The 23,428-nt window shown below is 41.6% G+C and overlaps 1 protein-coding gene across 4 annotated transcripts in view; it reads left to right on the plus strand.

The window, feature by feature from the left end:
* The window catches only part of TMTC1 (transmembrane O-mannosyltransferase targeting cadherins 1), a 263,380-nt gene that overhangs the window by 196,845 nt on the left and 43,107 nt on the right, over positions 1 to 23,428 (plus strand). For all 4 annotated transcript variants that reach the window (XM_030830461.2, XM_060306111.1, XM_060306112.1 and 1 more), the window contains one exon: positions 10,935 to 11,078. In XM_030830461.2, the coding sequence (XP_030686321.1) occupies positions 10,935 to 11,078 (144 nt within the window). The remainder of the gene's footprint in view (positions 1 to 10,934; positions 11,079 to 23,428) is intronic.

Here is a 23,428-nt window from a genome sequence, read left to right on the forward strand (position 1 = left end):
GTCTCTGGCCAATCATCTTGTTTGTGCCCACATTTGGTCTGACTCAGGGTCCTTCCAGGTGGTGTGCGTCTCTCTCAGCCAAGGTGGATTCTAGCATGAGGGTTTCTGGGATGTGGGCAGGACATACTATGGCATCTCCTCCCTCCCTCCTTTCGGCCCCTCCTGAATTCTCCTGGTTAGTTTTTGGTGGCAGCACTGTGTTCCTTATCGGGACCTCCTGTTGTGAGACAACTCATGCAAGCACTTATTAACGTGCCTGGCCAGGGTGGGCGGTTTCGGTCAATGGTTCCCTAACAGAAAATCCACCCAGCCATTCAGCTCTTCCTATACAGAAACTCCCATGAAATGACTCATTCAGTAAGCCCAAAAGAAAAGATAGTGGCCCTGCTCAAATAAAGTGCAGAAGATATTGAATGTGTACTTGGCCGGTAGCTTGTTGATTACCTTAAAAAGTCAGTTAAAAGTGAAGAATCATAAAACAAATCATGTGCACTCTTGAATGTTTTATTGTACCCTAAAATTTTACGTGTATGTCCATTCACCAAGTCTTCTAATGTCAAACCAAGTTTTTTCTTTGAGTAAGAGTCTACTGATTAGAATCTGCAAAAAATACAACCACAGTTCATTTCTATCGTGATCATTTTTAAAGTGGAATCAAAATGTACAGGCTATCTGAGATTTTTCTGGTTTTTCTCCTCCAGCCTTTTACAATTAATCTTACATCGAATTCAACGGCAATTTTTTTGAGTGACTTCCCTTTTTTGAGTATTTCCAGAGTATTTTTTAGTTTTCATAAAAATCACAACTCTGTTTTTTACTTTTATGTTTTATCAGTTTGCAGGGTATTTCATTATATTGTGCAATTGCAATAAACAACTAGAATAAATCTGTTAATAAGAACAACTGGCTCTTAGCAGTCATGTAGCTTAACTTAAGGGAGCAGAAGGGCCCAGGCTTATAGAGAAGGTTTATTATGTTATAGGCATCCACCAATATGTTTTACAGAGAACAGAGAACATCTGCAAATCTGATGACACAATTAAGAGACTTTTAAAAGAGTCTTCATTATAGGTGATAGAGTCTCATGGAAATTGTTTTTCATCTTATAATTAGATTTCTTGCAAGGCTCAATTACTGGTTGGTTAATACGGGCTGGTCATCAAAAACCCTGAACCTGGGAATGAGAATAGAGTTCACCTTTGTTCAGGTGGATCAACAAAGTCTCTTCACTGTCAGCAGGAAAATGCCCCATGTTTCACTGAACATTTGTTCACTTAGATGTCCTTTTCCCTCCAGCCTCTACAGTAAGCCCCTGTCATACCTAGACTAGCTGATGCGCCCCTGGTGGTTGGATATCAGCCACATGCAGGATTTCATCCTTATAAAAGGGCTGTGATCCTCAGTCACCCAGATAGCTATTTTCTTTTCACAGGTATGGTTTCACATGAAATACACAGAAATCATCTAAGGTGTCCCCCCTCCCATAAGTCCTATTGAGTAGGAGATGCATTACCCTGCCCTGAGGGAAGTCAGGTGTGTTTGGGCAGCCTTGGTATCCTTAGAGGGGCCTTGTCCACTCCTAATGTATCTGCTGTTGATGTTTTAAATAGGAAATCTGAAGGGAAAGAAAACTGTGTTCATGGGGGCGGTTGAAGTCCCTGACCAGGCTCTTCTTATTGGTATAACTAAAAGGAAAGAAATGTACTTTTAAAACTCCTGTACAAAAGAAGTCTACAATTGATATTTAATTGGCTAACTCGTGGGAAAGGAGAAGCTAAAATCTTTCTGATTGGAATTTTTTAATGCATAAAATAGAGACTTTTCATGATAACGGTACCCACTGCTCTCATTCTTTGTATTCCCTCCTGTGTGGATAACTGGAAGTCTACAAAGAGACTCCATTAGACTATAAGAAGTGTATGTGGGAGAAGAAAGTAATAAGACAATGATTATTGAAGAAAGCCATATTGTTAGAATGTAAAAAAATCTAACTATGTCTAATGAACCCACTGCTCATTGATGTCCTGAGTATATCAATAAGATCATTATAATTCCTTTGAAAAATGTTGTCTATAAAACTGGTAGAGTTTGAACTTTTTTTTAATCAGGATTTAATGATTATTTAAGAAGTCCTTCTTTACCCAGGCTATTTTGAATGAACATTTAAAATAACTCTCATGACTACAGGTGGCCTTAGATACCAGCTGCCATATATTTCTGGAAAGACCGAAAATTCCAATACCATTTGTTAACCAAGTTTAACAAGTGGAGAGGGGTTCTTCCGTTGGTGTGGTACTTTTATTTATAAATGTCTAAATATGTTTTCCGGTAGCACAATTGAAATCATGTTTGTTCCGTTTTGTTGATGAAATTATATTCTCACTATGTATATTTTGTGTTAATTCAGTTTAGCAGCTTTTTTCACTAAATCCAAGAAATTGATTTAGAAATTCATTTAGAAAACTAGAATTTTAGTCATATTGTGGCCATACTTACGGACTATATTTCAAAATGAAAGTTCTATAATTTATATTCAAAAACATCTGCTCTCTCTTTTTTCTGCCTTAAACCACCATTTCACTTCAAAACCTCACTGCGGTTCCCCAGGAAACAAAATCCAAGGCAGAGATTAGCAAGCAGGAAGTTCATTAAGGAGTGCTCTCTGGAACGCCAGGGAAGCAAGATGGGCAGAGGGGGAAGGAGAGATACAGTGCATTCGCAGGGGCTCAGAGGAGCCCTTAGGGAGCTCTGGAGATGGGGTGGCCCCTCAGAGTTGTCATGAAAGAGATGGAACCTTTATACCCGCTATCAACCAATCACTGGCCCCAGGCAGAGAAGAGTAGCCTCGGGTAAAGCAATGCCCAGAGAAGAACTCAGCTGTGAGCTGTCAAGTGCTCACACTTGAGGGGTATCTGGGTGGTATAAGACAGCACCCACTACACTGGCTTAATTGATGATTTCTTATATAAGTAAATATGACAGTTCAACAGAATATCATTTAGATTTTTTTGTTAAAATGAGAAGAGTGGTGTTACCTACCTCATAGGGCTGGAATAATTCACATACAAGGTGTAAAGCAGTGTCTGAATACCTGGCCATGATAAACTCGGTGAATGTTATTAATACACCCCCAATCGGACCACTTCTCTCCACCTCCACTGCCCATCATCTCTCACCTGGATTACTGCAGTGTTCTCTGGTTTCCCCCATTTTCACTTCCCCTTCCTCCCCTCCTTCAGTCTGTTCTCAACCCAGCAGCCACAGGGAAGTTCATAGTAATCCTGTGCTCAGAACGTTCTGCTTGCTCTGAGAATCAGGGCCCCGTGCAGTGGTCTCCACGTCCTGCACCGTCTGGTCCCGCTGCCTCTCAGACCTTACCTCCTACTACACCTCTTGCTGTCTCAGCTCCAGCCAGACGGGGCTCCAGGCACACACCAGTCGTCACATTCTTATGGCAATTGGAAAAAAAAATGCATGACCTAAAAGTTGAGAGTTACATTTTATTCCGGGGACAAAACTGAGAACTTAAGCCCAAGACACAGCATCTCAGATAACTCTGAGAGACTGCTCCGAAGAAGCAAGTGGGCGGATCCAGGATGTATAAGGGTTTTTGCAACACAGACCAGGTAGTCAGAACATCAAAAGATTACTGTTAATCAAAGAAAACCAGTTATCTCAGGTTAAGGAATTTAGTGCTTTTCTGTGTGTGGGAAGATGCAAGAGTCTGGGCTCACTGAAATCACTCCTTTGATATGCACCTGAGCTATCTGGGGCCAGTATCCTGTGCTTTCTCTTCCTGAGTCTCCTTGGGGTGCACCATTGGGGGTGGCTGCAGCTGCCGACTCCTAGATGGTGGGCATCCTGTTTCTATCCTGAGTTCCCTCAGGGCTCACCATCTGGGTGGCTGTAATGTGATGGCTAGATGGCTGCAACATCCTTTGTTTACTGATACTGGCAGGGAACATTTTTCATTCACACCTCTTACAGAGACTCTGTATTTGTCCTTCCTTCTTCCCAGAACACTTCCCCTCCTTCTCTAAATGGCTGCTTCCCTGCCTCCCTTCAGGACTCTTCAGGTGATGTCATCTTGTCTGCGAGGCCTACCCTGGTCTCCCTGCCAACCCCATCATACCCTGTTCCTCTGCTTCGCTTCATTTTTCTCCACTGCAGTTTCCACCCTCTAATATGCTTACACACATTTAACACCCCTAGCTACTGCCCATTCCCATTACATGCCAGTGGTGACCCCCAATTCCTGAGGTGGATCTTCAGGATACACACGCCTTTCCCTCCCCACCCCTCATGATGTCCTTGGTTGGCACTTATTAACTGCAGACATGGACACACCCTTCCTACCCACCACTGTCTTTTTTTTCTAAGTCAATCTAACAGCCAGAGTGCTATCCATGCTGCGAAGTGTTATTACAATAAAGATTCTATGAGCACATTGATCTGTCACATAAGACTTTGAATCTCCTTACAACCTTGGATGTAGCTCTTAAAATTGTGCGTGTCGGGAATTCCGTTTGGTGTTGAGCGTATCGGAAAGGCTTGGAGGAAATTGCTCTGGTGCCTGTGGGGATCATTTGCTTCAGATGATGAAAGATTGACAGACTTTGTTGGAGTGAGTGCTTGACAAGGAACATTCCTACATTCTTAAAATGAAGAAGGCCAAATGTCCTTCACAGCTGAGCACCTGCGGTGTGGGACAAACGGATGGATACAAGACAACCTGAGTGTGCATTGGGTTAGTGATGAAGAAATAATGGAGGTTATTTTGACTGATGGAAGCAAGTCAGAGGCCTTAGCAGTGAGGAGAATGATTTTTTGGAGGATGAGAAATCCACATGAAAAGAGAGCTGGCAGCTTCCTGCTGGCATGGGTTCATTAGGGCTGTGGAGAGAGCCAAGTACACCCACCCAGAGGTCCTGTAGCCAACCCCAGAACATCAAATGTATGGAGTGTATCAGGTATGAGGGTGGACATCTTATATCCACCATCCTATTTGTTCACACAGAGGATTAATATGTTATGGACCTTATTGTTATAGAGAGAGCAACTAAAACACAGACATAAGTTCAAAATCACACAGCAAGAAAGTCACCCATGGCTTCTGACTCCAATCACAGTTATATTTCCACTCCACCAAAGTAATTTCCCATTCATCTGCTGCAAAAACCAAAGTTCACCATGGTCACCCCAAGCCCTTGAGAAAAGGTAAAATATGTTCACTATTTTCTATTTAAAAGAGCAAGGAAGGGGCTTCCCTGGTGGCGCAGTGGTTGAGAGTCCACCTGCCGATGCAGGGGACACGGGTGCCCCGGTCCGGGAAGATCCCACATGCCGTGGAGCGGCTAGGCCCGTGAGCCATGGCCGCTGAGCCTGTGCGTCCGGAGCCTGTGCTCCGCAACGGGAGAGGCCACAACAGTGAGAGGCCCGCATACGCAAAAAAAAAAAAAAAAAGTGCAAGGAAGTATTTAATTCAATACATTTCCCAACCTCCAGAGGAAAATTCTCAGGAATCAGGAAAATTCAGCCACTTAAAGTGAGTCATTTCCTGAGGGCATGGTTTTACTCTAAATTGTTTTGAAAAATCAATTGGGCAGAGTCCTCCTGGATCTCTACTAGAGGTCATCCATTGTGAGAGATCAGATAATTTAGTTGGCCCCTCACTGGAGTGTGTCATACTTCCCTAAATTGCATTTGAGGTTTTTTTCCAAGACTGTCTAATGGATGGGAAGGAGTACGGTACCAAAATAAAGTGGCAAGACTTGCTGCTGGGTGTTAATGGCGATTTCAGACAATTAAAGAATTCTGGTGCACTTTAATGACATGATGATTCAAATTTTAAAATCAGGCACTTGAGAAATGGCAGGGACTAGAATGAATGAAAATATGCTGCGGCTGCTGCTGACTCCTGAAATGAAGTTGACTTTGGGTATTTTTTAGTTCTGTGAAATTTGGATCTCATGGTTGAAATTTTTTCCCAGTCATGTTTTTCTTTTGGATTCTTTTTTTTCTCAACAGGAAATAGAAAAAATAGAAAATAAACATCTGACCTTAGCATACTTCACCTCAAATAAATTAATGTGTGGAATGAAAATCAGGTAAATAAATCAGGGTGTGTATATTCTGAAAGGAAATTGCAAAGGGGAGCACATGATACATACAGTCTTGCTTGAACAATGAAATGCCTTAGAAGGTACTCTAATAATGAAAAAGTAATAGAATTCTTAACTTTTGAACAGATTGTACAAAATTTAAAGTAAATGACTGAATAAAATATAAAACTAAACTTTAGTCATATATATCTTATCTCTATGGATCTTTAGTTGAGATTGAAGCTTAAGAACAGTAGATGGGAGAGCATGTATCTGTGCCTTAAACACTTACTGGATGTTGTTAGTTCCAAATAGCTTCCCATGATACTGTGCTTTTTAGAGATACCATGAGTACTTTGTATGGCAGGAGACAAGTTTTCCCAGCGAAGAAGAATCTCAGCCACGTTTCCTGAGTATTGACTTTATTTCACTTCTGTCCCTGAGAAGTAGTTTGTATAGGATCATAGCTGAATGGACTGGCCCAAGGATAGAAAGGGAAATTATTCTGAATGGAAGGTCTAATTGATAGCAGTATATTTATTTGCTGAAGGTGGAATGACTCATGGATTGTTTGGGAAAATAAATAGATTTACAGGAACCATCTGACTTTTAACACTTAAGAACACAACTCCTGAAAATATTTCTTTTTTTAAAAAAGTAATTTATTTTTTCTTTAATTTCTCCCATCCTCCCATTCCTCAACTTTAAAATAGTACAATAATTCTACTTGAAGAATTAGAAGGTTAAATGAGATAGTATATAGGAAAGCACTCTAAAATGTAAAGTATCACTAATACATGCTAGGTTTTTTTAGACCCATTTTCTTTTGCTCCTGCCTTCTGTTTTTCACTTAGGCAACTGTTCCCTCACAGTGATGATTTCCTGTTAACATGTTGCTGATATTCATGCTTCAGAGATAAGTTGCCTGGGAATGGAGGAGAATAATAATGTCCTTAACTACCTACTTTATTAATTCTGCTTAAGGAAAGGCCACCAGATAAAAAGTAAGAAGCCCTTCAATGCTCAAATGGGAATATAAATCATAGAGAATATAAATTGAGAATATAAATCATACAGTACTTGAAAAATATTCTCTTCAGCTCATAGAATTATATCTCTATGCCTAGATTTCTTTTTTAAAGAGAAAGAATAAACTTTCTTATACCCCAGAACTATTTGACGATATTATACATTTTCCCTATAATAAATTTTAAAAATTTAACTCAGTGAAATTTTAAAACATAATAATAAGGAAATAGTGAGAGAGCCCCCATATACAATATAAATGTTGAGTAAGACTGAGAAAGAAAATCCAGTGGCTGTTCACAGTGGTCTTAAAAAAACAGGCCTGGGGCTTCCCTGGTGGCGCAGTGGTTGAGAGTCAGCCTGCCGATGCAGGGGACATGGGTTCGTGCCCCGGTCTGGGAAGATCCCACATGCCACGGAGCAGCTGGGCCCGTGAGCCACGGCCGCTGAGCCTGCGCGTCCGGAGCCTGTGCTCCGCAACGGGAGAGGCCACAACAGTGAGAGGCCCGCGTACCGCAAAAACAAACAAACAAAAAAAAAAAACAGCCCTGAAAATTACCACTCTTCTCCCTTTCAGTGAAGATTTTGTCAAGGTTCTTTACATGAGGAAGGGAATAATCACTACCAGAACTTTTGTAAAACGTACCCGTAGGCGTCAAAATCAAGACACACTTAATTGATCCTGACAATTGATGTAGTAACATAGACATCTCTTAAATTATTCATCTTTCTAATAGAGAATTCCCCTCTTGGAGCCCTCAGGGTTGAATTAGACCCAAGCTCATTTAAACAAGTTTATTTAAAAAGTAAACGCACAAAAATAAGTTTCGTCCTTGCATAGGTCTTCAGTAAACAAGAGAAGAGTATATGTTTTAAGAAAATGTCTACATCTATGTAAAAATCAAAATTAAAAGTGATAATTTTTTCTTGACCTGCTTAAAGAATCTTTTTTATGAAATTCAGCTTTGTTTCATAAATAATGTAATGCTTGCTCATGATTAGGTGAACTTAATCAGATGCCCAGAGGGAGGGGCTGTTGCTAGCAGACCTTTACTATTACCAGGAGTAAACAATATGACACGTTTTCCAGGTGGAGGGCTGTGAGTGGCAATAGATTCAGTAAATCACTATAGATGTCAGCAATCCCCTTCCTGGACAGGTTGGGACTCTGTTAACACAAAGCCTCTTCGCTGCCAGTGCCCGACCACAAAGCCCTGTCCTAAGCTTGGAGCACAAGGCATGCTAAAGACCTTTTTTTCCCTCGTAGTATTTATATTTGTTTCTCTTTACTTCCCTTCTCACTGCTTGTTTCTGTTTTTGAGAGTTCATTGTGAACTTATGTTCTGTTTCTGGTTTGACAAAAAAAGAGAGAGAAAAATTTTTGTAGTCAGTGAACTTAGAAAGTATTATATCAATACATGCATTCCTTTAAATTTATTTATTTCTTTATTTTGGGCGGCGTTGGGTCTTCGTCGCTGCGCGCGGGCTTTCTCTAGTTGCGGTGAGCAGGGGCTACTCTTCGTTGCGGTGCGCGGGCTTCTCGTTGCGTTGGCTTCTCTTGTTGTGGAGCACGGGCTCTAGGCACACAGGCTTCAGTAGTTGTGGAGCGTGGGCTTCAGTAGTTGTGGCGCACGGGCTTAGTTGCTCCGCGGCATGTGGTATCTTCCCGGACCAGGGGTTGACGCCGTGTCCCCTCCATTGGCAGGCGAATTCTTAACCACTGTGCCACCAGGGAAGTCCCCATGCCGTTTCTTTAAATGGCAGTGGGATGGTGATAAAGTCCAAAAAGGTGGGCTGATAAGCAGCGGGAGAGGGCAACTGCGTGACAGGGAGCCCGTCGTAGATGCTCTTATTGAATTTAGGCTGTCCTTTCCCATATTTAGTGCTTTCACCTCAGACATTTATTTTGAGGGCTCCAAAGCCTATAAAGAAATAAGGAAAAGACCAAGTTTTAAGAAATTGCCTCTTCTGGGAAGGCAGAGGTCACCAGGATGCTTTCTCTTGCTGTTTGTCATCAGAGAAAAAATAAGAACTGTTCTCACCATGTTCACAGGACCCCCCTCTTAAATCTTTTGGAAGTCAGAGAGCTTTGCTCAACATCCAAAATATTTTTTTAATTGGAAGAATTAAAGTCCTGGCTGTGATATGCTCTCTGTAACCATTCCCAAAGTAATTCTTAGACACAGCTTCCCAGGAGGCTGTTCCGGGCATGGAATGAGTGGGCAGGTACGAGAGCATCTTCTCTTAGCTCTGATGTCCTGTAGATGCATCTATGAGAGAGCACCAAGGACTTGTGTACCCCAGGAACTGTGAGGGTGGGTGTTAAGGGACTGGTACCAGGTACCCTCAGGTTGTCTTTGCTAATTAAAGGTGACTAGAAAGAAGCAAACACGTTGTGTGTGTGTGTGTTTTCCCAACTTCCTCTCATAATGTATCTCTCCCAACAGCCTACAGAATTATTGTGAATAATTAGGGCTTTCAAGCCTTGGGAGGACGTAACATTCATCTGAATTGATTCTATCCCTTATCAGTCAGGAAGAGCATTACACAGATTGTCTTCCTGAAAATACTGAGGGATGCTAATAGCTGAGCTATAAGGCAGTAAGGAAGGGAGGATTACATGGTCCAATAAGCTTAGGAAACTCTGGGTTAGGCAAAGATTTAAAAAAAAAAAAGCTATGCAGCTTGTCTTCCTTGGCCTTTTAATAGGAACCCCTTCTGTCCCCAAATTAAATTGATCTTCTTAGAAGGTACAGAACAGGCTGGGAGGGGGCAAGCATGGCATTTGATTGTCAAGAGACTTGACAAGTACAGATCCTGTTTTTATTACTTGGGCATTATCTTGCCTTTCCTACATTAAAAGCCAGCTCCACAGGCTTATTCAAAATCCTCTGGGTGACAGAGATGGAGTGAGCCTGTTCGACGACTAAATGTGTCGGCTCTGAGCGCAGCAGAATCAACTCAGCTGTGTGTGCAGCAGCAGGCTGGTTTGCCTTCCTCATAGTTTCTAGTTAAGGAAGTAAACCGATTCTCTTCCTTTCTTAATCACCATAAATTTGCCTTGCTGATGTGTACGCAGTCCTCCTTTACATTTGCTTTTTGAACATTAGGATCGCTGTTTTCACGTCATTGTGCCTTTTGAAATTTTTATATGTTTGTCAGGATTTTCATTCCCAACCACTATCAGAGCAGGTGGTGTCAAATAACAGTAGCGGGGAAATGAGACAAAATGGAATAGGAGAGTCAAGGTGGAGAGCCGTTTGAGGGAGAAAGTTTATTTGTATGGGGAGACGTTTGTATCACCTTCTCAATAATGGCGGTTTTCCTGATGCTCCAATTCAAATATATTCATGAAGATCCCTCATCCAGGGAACTCCCAACATCTTGTGTAAATAGTGGACATTATACAGGCAGCTAGTCAGCAGTCCCGCTAGGCCAGAAAGTCAGCACCGGTGGCAATGAGGATTTTCAGTCAAAGGAAGTTGAAAGTAACTGTAGGCTCCAAGCTAAATTTATTCAACCCCGGTAGATTTGCATACTATTTATTTTTGCACTCTTTGGGGGTAATTTAATTATGCCATCATGTGTCAATTACTTGCTTTCCTGCCATGTTTATTTGCCTGCAGGTGCACAAACGGTTGACTGTTAAGATGTGACATAGACATACCATTAAAATAAAGGAAGAATTCAGTGTTTCATTTTTGTTGTGGCATACCTGGGGCGAGGAGTGGGGTGTGAAGAACAAGCAAATTGTGACCAACTTTGAAGTTTTTGAACAATCATGGCTTAATATTTCTAATTGTTCAGGTTGTATCCGCGCCATGCAAGTGCCCTGAACAACCTTGGAACACTGACCAGAGACACAGCAGAGGCAAAGATGTACTATCAGAGGGCTCTCCAGCTAAATCCACAGCACAACCGGGCTCTTTTCAATCTTGGGAATCTCCTTAGGTAAGTAGAACGTGTACCTTTGATCAGAAGACCTTGTAGTTTCAAGAAATCCTTTCCTTTTCAACACTCATTTGGTTGTGGTGTTATCTCCTCTTCCTAGGGCAGAATAGTTAGGGTTTTCAAGTTTGGGGAGGATGTAATATTCATCTGAATTAATTCTATCCCTTATCAATCAAAAAGTATTTCCCAGAGTGTCTCTCTGGAAGTATTAGTTCTGGGAGATGTTCATAGGTTGTCTGTAGAGGGCTGGGAAGACGGAATGGCTACATGGACAAATAAACTTAGGAAATGCTGAATTAAGCAAAGATAGTTCCTTTATTGCAAGAATCTTTAATATGCTAAATGCCCTGTGAATATTCAAGAAGGGAGTATGGAATACAGCATTTCCCAAAGTCAATCATTTTTGGTAGGCATTTCCCAAGAATTTCATGAATATACTTGGGAAAAGTGCTGGTCTAGGAAAAGCAGCAAGCTCTAAAGGTGAGCATAACCACAGCTCATGCGCAGGTGGTGCTATAGGTAAGAAACAAACTGGGCTTTCTTGGAATTAGCAACGGTGACTCTTGCTCTCGGAAGACATCCCAGGCATAATCACTGGTGTTTGCTTTTCACTCACTGCCCTGGAAAAGACTGATAGTGCAGTTAGTCTCCCTGAAGACAAAGGGGTACTTTTGCATCTTGTATTTGTATTAATATAAAGTCTAGGCGAGTTGGTGATGGCAATGTTAGTGGTAGTAGTGGCGATAATGATAGTGGAAATGGTGGTGGATATGGAATTTAACTTCTATGCTTTAAAAAACAGATTGACATTAGAGAAATGCAAATCAAAACTACAATGAGGTATCACCTCACACCAGTCAGAATGGCCATCATCTAAAAATCTACAAACAATAAATGCTGGAGAGGGTGTGGAGAAAAGGGAACCCTCTTGTGCTGTTGGTGGGAATGTAAATTGATACAGCCACTATGGAGAACAGTATGGAGGTTCCTTAAAACACTAAAAATAGAACTACCATACGACCCAGCAATCCCACTACTGGGCATATACCCTGAGAAAACCATAATTCAAAAAGAGTCATGTACCACAATGTTCATTGCAGCTCTATTTACAATAGCCAGGACATAGAAGCAACCTAAGTGTCCATCGACAGGTGAATGGATAAAGAAGATGTGGCACATATATACAATGGAATATTACTCAGCCATAAAAAGAAACGAAATTGAGGGTTTTGTAGTGAGGTGGATGGACCTAGAGTCTGTCATACAGAGTGAAGTAAGTCAGAATGAGAAAAACAAATACTGTATGCTAACACATATATATGGAATCTTAAAAAAAGAAAAAAAAGAAAAAAAAGCTCTGAAGAACCTAGGAGCAGGACAGGAATAAAGACGCAGATATAGAGAATGAACTTGAGGACACAGGGAGGGGGAAGGGTAAGCTGGGACGAAGTGAGAGAGTGGCATGGACATATATACACTACCAAATGTAAAATAGCTCGTGGGAAGCAGTTGCATAGCACAGGGAGATCAGCTCGGTGCTTTGTGACCACCTAGAGGGGTGGGATAGGGAGGGTGGGAGGGAGGGAGATGCAAGAGGGAAGAGATATGGGGATATATGTATATGTATAGCTGATTCACTTTGTTATAAAGCAGAAACTAACACACCATTGTAAAGCAATTATACTCCAATAAAGATGTTAAAAAAAAAAGATTGAAGACATCAGAAATGGGAATAAAAGGGTGAACATGGTTAGCATCAGAGAGTAGTGATGCATTTATCTGTGCTTCTTAGGTTGCTGACTATCCACACACTTACTGAATTGGTTTCCTTGTCTCTGAACTTCACAGAGCACATTTGGTACCTTTAGGGCTAATGGTTTGCTTTGTTCTTTGATCCTCTCCCTAACAGGATGGGCTTAATTGCCACAGTACCTCAGTGGATGCACCTTCTTCACGTTACTTTTTACTCCTTGAATTTTATTGTATTTTTTTTGTATTTATTTTTTTAAACATCTTTATTGGAGTTTAATTGCTTTACAATGTTGCGTTAGTTTCTGCTGTATAACAAAGTGAATCAGCTATATGTATACATAATATCCCCATATCCCTCCCTCTTGCATCTCCCTCCCACTCCTTGAATTTTACATATGCATAGAGATATTAGTCCTTTTTCTTAGTGTGCACATGTGTTAATGCATGTTCTTATTTAATCCTATTTGAACAGAAGCATTGGGGAAAGTAATCACAGAATAGTCTAACATCACAGAAGGTGATAGGTGCCATCCCAAGTCTGAAGTTTTGTTTAAGAACGGCTTTATCCATATACTGGAGCACAAAATCAAGGGAACACTCTACCAAAGTAAGGAAATGCAAGGAAAGTACAGTTAAAATGAAAAAAATAAAAGTATAAATCAGCAAAAACTAAATGAACTTAATAAATTTTTTTTAATTAGACAGTTTAGGGAATTCCCTGGTGGTCCAACGGTTAGGATTCTGCACTTCCACTGCAGGGGGCACGGGTTCGATCCCTGTTCTCGGAGATCTAAGATCCCACATGCCGTGTGGCCAAAAAAAAAAAAAAATTAGATAGCTTGTTAAAATTTTATACAAATTGAGAGTGATGAAAAACACGTAAATGAAGAAGTACACACTGTGACAGAAAAGCCTTTTAGCACTAGTACGTTCTCTTTAAAAATAAGAGCAAATCAAAAGCTCTGGGGAAAATGTGTTCTAGTTATTGTAGATAACTGTTTACAGATCAATAGGGTGCTTTTATTTTACTCTACTATTTTTATGAGGTCTTATTTATTTATGTGAAGTTCTAAGGACTCATTTTTAAAAGTCATTGTTGCATCTGTATGTGTCCAGCTTAGAGCCCAAATAACTTAAAGGGTGGATAAATCCTGTTCATGTCTTTTGGGATACCAGCATTATATAGTACTGATTTCAAAAATAGTACAGATGAGTATTTTTTTTTTTAACAAAGAAACCAGCTTTGATGGCCTGGATACAAAATGAGAGTTCTTGTTAGGAATGATATCCTACAGTTGTGATTATCACACTGTGCTGAATGTGGCTCTACTTGGAAATGGTGGCAGAGATTCTTTTAAATTTCATCTTGCCCAGACCTGAACGAGAGATGCATACTGCAGCCTTCCTCTTTCAATTCACATATTATTGCCTCTGACTATTACCTTGAATACCTTGAATTAGTGTATGTGAGTTAAGAATACAAGGAAATATTTTTTGGAACATAACAATGGCTACTTTTCACAGTAGGTGGGGCTCCTAGATACTCAACATAAGATTTTTCTCTTTTTCAGTAAAATCAACTCAATGATTATCCAAACCAAAAACGCTCCACATTTGTATAAGACTCTGAGTGTTTTTTTAAAAAAAATAATAAAGGCCGGGGCTTCCCTGGTGGCGCAGTGGTTGAGAGTCCGCCTGCCAATGCAGGGGACACGGGTTCGTGCCCCGGTCCGGGAAGATCCCACATGCCGCGGAGCGGCTGGGCCCGTGAGTCATGGCCGCTGAGCCTGCGCGTCCGGAGCCTGTGCTCCGCAACGGGAGAGGCTACAACAGTGAGAGGCCCGCGTACAGCAAATAATAATAATAATAATAATAAAGGCCTCCCAATGACTCTTTTAGATAGGGAAGAATAGGAACCAAGAATAGGAACCAAGGTTAAGTGCCAGGTACAAAGTCACCCTTGTTTACCTTCTGCTCTTTCACATTAAACAGAGAGCAAAGTGGCTCCATCCGTGTAGATGAGTCTTAGAATCCAGTAGAATAAAATCATGATAGTAGCTAATATTTATGTAATATTTTCCAGTTTACAGACAAGTGGGTTTTATATCCATAATTTAATCTTTAAAACTACTGTGAGAGGCATTCTCATCCTCATCTCCATTTTACAGATGAAGAAACCAAGGTTTAGAGATTTCACGTGACCTTGGCCCAAGCTCTGCTGACCCAGGATTGATTGCCTGCCCTGTCCTATTCACTTTCCAATACCCATGCTGCCCAAATAACTCTCCAATCCAAAAATTACTTAATATTTAGCTATTAAATGGCATGTGATTTCCTTTAGGGAGGAAGGAACTTCCTGTTTTTTTAATCAGGAAACAGTAAGGTTTGTTTCCATTATGTCCTTTAGTAGCAGAGAGAGGTGACCCAGAAAACAGCAGAACTAATCCACGTTTACTCCACGTCGGATCTGCTTTCCTTTCTGCTCTAACTGGCAATGGGTCAAAGGCATAAAGAGGATAAGAATATTTTAAATATGTTTTTATTTGATCCGTTTTACTATTTAAGTTTTATACCCTATCTATTTCTCGTTAGGCAGCTAACTTTTAAAAATTGTGTTCTTTTTTGTAACCTAGAACTTCATGTTCCTTCTAAGAACCCAGGTGATCTCCTTAGATATGAGTTTAGATTTGATCATCCGAGTGGAGGACACTATCACTTTTCCTCTTTTATAAATGAGAAACTAAAATTTGGAGAAGGTAAGTTAGGTGCCAAGGTCCCTTAGTGAGGAAATAGAGTTTGTGGGAATTGAACCTCAAACTTTCTGTCCAAGTACCCTTGCCCTTAATCACCGCACTCTACTGCCTCCTTGTGGCTCATCTCAAAACTGAGATACAGCCCAGAGCAGCCCTGCCCAACAGAAATACAATGACAGCCAGAATCTATCATTTAAATTTTTCAGGTAGCCATATTTTAAAACATAAAAAGGTGAAATTAATATTAATAATGTATTTTATTTAACCTCAGTATATTCAAAATATTATCATTTTAACATAATTAATATGAAAATTAATTTTTAAATTGAACATGTAAAAATATTAATGGGATAGTGTACATTCTTTTTTACAATTAATATTTGAAATCCAGTGTATGTTTTACACATACAGCATACCTGAGACTAGTCGTATTTCAAGTGTTCAATAGCCACATGTGGTTAGCGGCTGCTATATTGGACAGCACAGACCTTTATTAATGACCTTGACTTTGAGAGAAATGAATTTTTGTCCAGACCAGAAACTCTAAATAAGATGTGATTCTGTCAGAGCATCCCAGAAACCTTAGAGCACTGAGGACAAATTCCATTTGAATTCTTGGAGTTATATGACAGACAGCTTTAGACCTGTTCACAGCAGTGCATGTCACTGACTCTTATCCAAATATATTTGACCTCTTTCATGACCATTTCCCTGGACTTTGAAGGTAATCTGTTATGATTCTGTACAGCACGTTTACAGTGTGACAGATTGATAACAAACAGCTTTCCATGCCAGCATTCTTAGTTTATATTAATTATTGTTGGCTTTGCTTGGAACCTAAAATGTAAAAGAAAATAGGCAAGATTAGCATACAGTTTTTATGGATGAAAGAGCAGAAATCCCTGATGGCTCAAGAGAACATAATAGAATACTTTAATTCAGGGCATGGGAAAATGCTTCTGTGACTGCTTGGGTAAAACAGTGTCTGGTATTTGCTACTGAAACAGCATATTTTCATTTTAAAGAATTGTATTGTCCCTCCCATTGCCAAAATTACCTTCTATTCACATAATAGGATATGGGTGTTATATGGGTGTTACAATAAATCTTATAATCAAAAGTCAGAAGAAAATGAAATAGAATTTCCAAAATTGAGCTATTTAGCAGATGAGTTTGATAACAATATACATTTTATTTTCTTTAGGCGAATCCTTTAGAAAATTGAATTTCTAAAGAATAAAAGGATGTGGAAAAAAGGGTAACCATTAGCTCTGAAATAAATTTCAATGTTTGGGATAAATTTCCTTATAGCTTTGGCATTAGCCACACTGCCTTTTATTTCATAAAAAGGAAGTTTATACACTCAAGATAGCAGTTCTCCCCTTTCTCTACCTTTTACCTGAAACCCCAGAGAATCCAAAATGCCAGCCCACTGGATAAAGAACAACTTTTTGAGGTCCTTCTCACCACATTAGGATGTCAACTTTGGGTGGGCAACTTCTGCATCCTCCTCTTGGAATAAAATCCTTCTCCCACCCCCAATCCCATGGTGACCTGTCAACATCCAGGTTACCTCCAGTCTTATTTATCTGTAGTCTTAACTCCATTGCAATTTCTCCTCGGGGGTCTTTATGTAGTTCACACCTGTCTCTCTCCAGGTCTTCTTCTCCAGCTCTTTTGAAGCCCAGTCCAGCAGCTCGTTGCCACCATCTCCATCCTCATCAGGGCCATGTCATAGCCTTGTACATTCTCCTGTTGTCCTCAGGGACTCTGCAACCTTTAGTGAATTCGGTTGCCTCCATCACCCAGCTCCTCTGCTGCCTTCCCTCCAGGGCCTGCCACTTCTGCTCTACCTTGACCATTCACCGACATGGCCATGCCATGGGCTTTTTAATTAGGCACACCTTTTCATTCTCTAGTGCCTGAATTCTGAAAGGTTCCTCTTTGCCCTTCACTTGTTAACCTCTTCCCACCCTTCCCTTCCCCTCTCTGTCACTCCTTCTGACCCTTGGAAGGGGTCGTGGGATAACAACCTGCCACCTCCAAGCTCTCTCTGTGCTCACATTGTCTCTCCCTTTAAGACCTTGACATTGACATGACTCCCTTCTGGGACAAATGTTATTTCCCTCTTACTCCCTCATTCCTAGTGGCCCTGCTCTTTACTATTGTTAGAACCTCTGTTCTGATTTTTATGTGTATAATGTGTAATCCCATCTCTCAGTTATCTGATCTATTTCATTAATGTATGTGACATCAGCTTAGACTCACACCTTGACCATCATTTACTTGCTCAACGGTGCCTCCAACTCAAGGTACCCGCCCCCATTGCCTGCATTTTGTAGGCAGACCAATAGTTCTCAACTTTTTCTCATTATCACTCCTCTCCCCACCCCGGGAACCACTTTAAGCCTTTTTCCCTAATCACTCCCTCCCCCAATTAAATAAATACTCAAGGACAAGATTTGTTAGGTAGTGTCAAGCTTTGAGAGACTGAAGACCACTGTAATAACTAATTTTATTTTTATATGTAATCTAACATTATCTTTCACTGCACTGCCCCCGCTCCAAGATGCGGTGTCTCTGTATGTGTGTCCTAGACCCTCATCCAGTCACTCAAGTGTTGGAGGTAAAAACATACATCTGAGTCTGATGGGGCCCTTACAAAACTCTGAAGGCAGCATTGTGGGGGAAAAGCAGGATCAGGAGTTAGAGCTATTAGAAATTCATCCCTTACGGTCTTATAATACCTCCCAAATATTTTCTGTTTTCCTAATATAAGTATCCTTTGTTCCCCTCCTCAGTGCCTATGCACACACCCAGGAGATGACATAATCCTTTACTTTTACTAAGAATATTCAAGTCATTTAAGGTTAATTTTTGCAGCTTCCCTTCTTCCTACCTCATTTCTTACATATTCCTAGATGTCCTCTTCTTTTGTTCTTCCAAGGGAGGAAGGGTTGTCTTGCCTCCCTAATAAGCCTAGTGTTCACACCTGTGGTTATGTGGGGGGTTTTTTGCTTTTTTGTTTTTTTTGTTTTTTGTAGTACGCAGGCCTCTCACTGTTGCGGCCTCTCCCGTTGCGGAGCACAGGCTCCGGACGTGCAGGTTCAGCGGCCATGGCTCACAGGCCCAGCCACTCCGCGGCATGTGGGATCTTCCCGGACCGGGGCACGAAACCATGTCCCCTGCATCGGCAGGCGGACTCTCAACCACTGCGCCACCAGGGAAGCCCGGTTATGTGGTTTTTTTAAAACTGAGGCATAATTAAATGCAAAAGTGCACAATCTTTAGTATTTGGTACACTGAGTTTTGGCAATTTTATATACTGTTGTAATTACCCCCAAAATAACATAGAGAACATTTCACCCCAGAAAGACCCCTCATGCCTCTTTCCAGTAAATTTCTCCCTCCCCTGAGGCAATCATTGTTCAAATTTTTTCACCAGAAGCTAGTTTTAGCTTGTCATAGAACTTCATTTAAAGGTGAACATTACATATATACTTTTTTGGCATCTGGATATTTTCTGTAGCATGATTTTTTTGAGTCTTACCCATGTTGTTGCATGTTACATGTTTTTTTTTAACTGACGAGTAGTATTTCATTGTGTAAATATGCTGTAATTTGTTTATCCATTTTCCTGTGGGTAGATACTTGGTTTGTCTATAGGTTTGTATGTTTAGTATTCTGGGATAAATACCTAGGAATAGAATTGTGGGTAGATGTATCTTTAATGTTTTAAGAACCTGCCAAATAAACAGTTCTCCAAAGTAACTGTACCGCTTTTCACTCCATCAACACTGGTGGGAGATCTACTTGCTTAGCATCCTCACTAACATCTGGTGTCATCAGTCTCTTTTATTTTAGCCATTAGTCATTAGTGTAAAATCCACATGTGTTCTTGATTCTCTTTCTCTACCTTTCCCTGTCCATTATCATGGGCATTCTCTTAGGTCTTCAGATTCTTCCCATTGCACAAACTTCCACATGCCCCACATTCCCCTGGGGAACGTCTCCGTTCAGCTACTCCCTCAAGTGGTTCTCCTCACTCCTTCCTTTCTCTGATCAAATTGGTGAGAAGAACGGTTGCCACTTGGTGCTTCTCCTTTCCCCCCACCTGTTCATTCAGCCTCCGGTGGAGCTGCTCTCTAAACATCAGCTGTGAATTCCAAAGGTTCTCTGGGCTCTCACTCCCCATGATTTCTCTGAAGTGAAGAATAGGATCCTGTTGACCTCCCACTGTTTTTGAAGCTCTTTATTTCATTTTTGTATTATAACACATTGTTTCTTTTCCATTTCCAATATCTACTCTTCTTCCTCCCTCCCTCTAAATGTCATTGATTCTCCATCACATACACACATACAGTCCAAACGTATGAACATTCAGGACTTCCCGTAATCCTGCCACTTTCTTCCTTATTTTCTGCTGCTCCCCACAATGTATAAACCCAGACACCCAGCCAAACTGACCCCTGATCACTGTTTGAGAAATAGAAACATGCAAACTACATTTGAGAGTATATTACAGAGGTTTTAAAGTAACAGCTCTTCTAGTTCACCCAAAATATTGTTTCATTTGCATTTCATCATCTTATATTCCATGTCTGTACAAAACTGAATTATCTAGGGAATGATGAGAACGTTTACCTACTTCCTCAAGATTTGGGAGTTATTTGTATCTAAACAGATTGCTAATTATTAAAATATTTTTGTAAGTAACTCTCCCCCACCAAAACTCTTCTCAGTCATGCTGTGTTTACCAATGATTTGAGCATGAGTGAGTTGTTTTAAATCCATAGTGTGGTTTGCAAGGAAGGAGGAAGGGTCCCTTTTCTCAATCCTTGCTTTTGCTGTGATGGCTGCAATAAACACTCCTGAGGCCAGAAGACAGTTCTGCACAGGAAGTACTGTCAGGGAGAGCAAGCTTTAATTTTACGCTCTTGAAGGCATTGGAAGGTCATCATTTTCTTTCCTTGCATAAATATTTCTGACAGAGGATAATTAAACAGACCAGACTGCTTTGTCAAGTATAGGAGTTTTCAGTGGTCTTTCCTGTCCGGAAAATCATTTTCCCACCCCTTTAACTCTCATAATCTTTCCTGGCCTCATTTGCAATCTAGTGCCCTTAAGCTCCTGTGCTGGGGAATGACTTGGAACAACTCTTGACTCATAGCTTAAAGAAGGTACAAATCAATTAAAAGAATACTAGAAATGCATGTATTCACTGGAAATTTCTTCTTGCATACATTGTCTTACTTTAGAGAACCAGGCATATCAACTTTTTAATCACAAACCCAGTAGGAGATCAACTTTGCCCTGACACAGGCTAAATTCAGAATGTAAGTTGTTAGAGAGCCTCAAAAAACTTTCAAATCTAAAAATGCTCTGTGTAGACCAGGAGGAGAAATACCAAGGACAGAAAGAGAAATATGCATGTTGTCTGTGTCCACTCCGACTCACGCTTGCCTGTGGCCTGCGGGGGTCTGTCCCAGGAAGCACCTTGGGGAGGTGAAGGAGGCTTTAAGGCTCCCTCCCTTCTTGCTGACTCCTTACTAATTCTGCCAACCTCCCTCCGTCGTACAGGGCCCACCCTGGTGCTTTCCTTCGGTGCCACCACTGCAGGGCTGACTGCCCTCAACCTTTCTGCCACCTCTCCTCCTCCAAGTGAAAAGGACAGTAACACTTGAATGACAAATTACAAAGCACCTCCTCACGTCTCATGAACCTGCCCACTGAGTGTTTGTGGAGGGCAGGCACCTTCACTCCCCTGTTACAGCTCCGGGGACGGTGAGGGAGGTCATGTGACACGAGCTGTGAAGTGGGACCTCTAGAGCCAGCCATTCGGTTACATCCCGCGGCCGCGCTGACTGTCTCCCCATGCTGTCCTCAGGAACAGGAGTCGTGGAGCTTAGTGAGCTTGGATCTCAGCTCTACCACATAGCAGTGTGTGACCTTGGGAGAACAACTGGATCTTGCAATGGCTCCAATCCCTCACTTATAAAGTAAAAATAGTACTAGTAACCAGGTCCTCCATGAGTCCTAAACAGGAGAATGCGTGTAAGTACTTAACGTAGTTCCTAGCCCCCAATAAAGATGAAATAAGCCTTAGTTATTATTAATTATTACTAGTCCAGGGGTATAATTCCTCACTTCAATTTGAAGCTCATCTTCTTAGTATAAAGTTAATAATACATCAGAAGGAGGCAACACATTTTCTTTTCCTGCTGTTGAACAGTTTCAGGCAATATTCAACCTCCTTGAGACTCAGTTTCCTTCTCTTCAAAATAAGAGACGGGACCAGGGGATTCTGTAAAGCTGTCTAGCTGCAGGAATCTATGGTTTTAACCATGACTCCAAGGTTCTAATCTCTTTACTGAAATGTAAATGGAAGATCAGAAAGGAATTTGGAAGTCCCTTTTCTTTGCAGAGGCAATATTACCTTGGAGCAGCATCCTGCCTTTGCTGAGAAATCAGTGAGGCTTCAGGTAGAAAATCCAGATGAAACTCCAGCTGGAGAGGGGAAGGAGCCCAGGGAGCTGCCAGGGACTGCATCACCCCACGCGCACGATGCTCTGCTAAGCACGATGCCCTTGCGTGTCTATCCCACAATTACAGGAGCCTGGAGGGATTAATGTGCACCTTTCACAGATTCGGCCACTGAGGCTCATGGAGGTGGAACATCTAACCCAAGTCATACAGCTGGTGAGGGCAGAGCTGGGATTTAGACAGCAACCCGCCTGAGCCAAAGCCAGGGACGTGCATTCCACTGCATCATCAAAATGACTCTTTATCTACGGGGTAGGTGAATCCTGGCTAAACCAGGCTAGTCTCAGCTGGCTTCACTGCCAGGTTCCAACCTGGGGACGTGGTTTCTACGCTTTCCTTCAAATCACGGAAAAGCTTGGCATAAATATTTTGTGTGCTTTGAAGAGTTGCTGGCTTGGGACTCGTCCTCCCACCCCTCCCAGCCCACCTCCATGCACACGTGGTGCAGGAGCAAGGTCATCGGGGGGCAGGCGTTCTGCTGCCGGGGTCCAGGGCAGGGACCTCACCGAGCAGATGAAGATCTCAAGTACCAAAGAAGTAAGCGAGGAGGGGACTCAGGAAGAAACTTTCCTCAGGACCTACTCCATGCCAGCCCCTGTGTGAGGTCTTTGTGTGAGCTCTGTCTCCGTGCCTGCAGCTGTGTGACGAGACAGCGTCAGAATTGTCCATCGTTCCCTTCCTCAGCTTTCAGCTGGGGAGAGAGGTGTTAAAGGCCAGGCACCCCACACAGGGCACACCCGACTGCCTCCCATTGTTCTCCGATGAGTGACCTGACTCGCCCTGCAAACCCACTGCGAGAGGGAGGGGGGATTGCAGGGAATCTACTCATAATTCTAACTATAGTGAGTGTGGCTTTGCGGTCTTCACCAGCACATAACATGAACCTGTCCTCCAGACAGTTCTCCTATGTGGCTTCCATAAAGAATCAAGCAGAAACACTAGGGCAAGGGCCTGTAAACTAGGTTTCCATTGCATCGCCCAGTAAACTAGAACATAAAAGAGGCTACTCAGCGTAGGATCCAATTTTCTTCTTTTCCTTCTACTAGGAAAGACAGTAGAGCCACAGAAAAACATGTGCTCTGAAAAGATAGCCTTAGTCAGACATTCAAAATTTGACTTTCACAATTCAGTTTTTTCAGAGGAGCTGGTAGAGTCTATCAGCACCCCCTTCCCCACCCCAAATCAAAGTCTTTTCCCTTTGTGAGAGACATTATTTCTGAATCCAACAACAACAAAACACCCCAACAAAGGAATGGTAGTTAAGAGACTGCCCGGCATTCCAAGTTCACACTGGTTAATAGG

Source organism: Globicephala melas, chromosome 10 (genome assembly GCF_963455315.2).
Source record: "Globicephala melas chromosome 10, mGloMel1.2, whole genome shotgun sequence".
In the NCBI taxonomy this organism is placed as follows: domain Eukaryota; kingdom Metazoa; phylum Chordata; class Mammalia; order Artiodactyla; family Delphinidae; genus Globicephala; species Globicephala melas.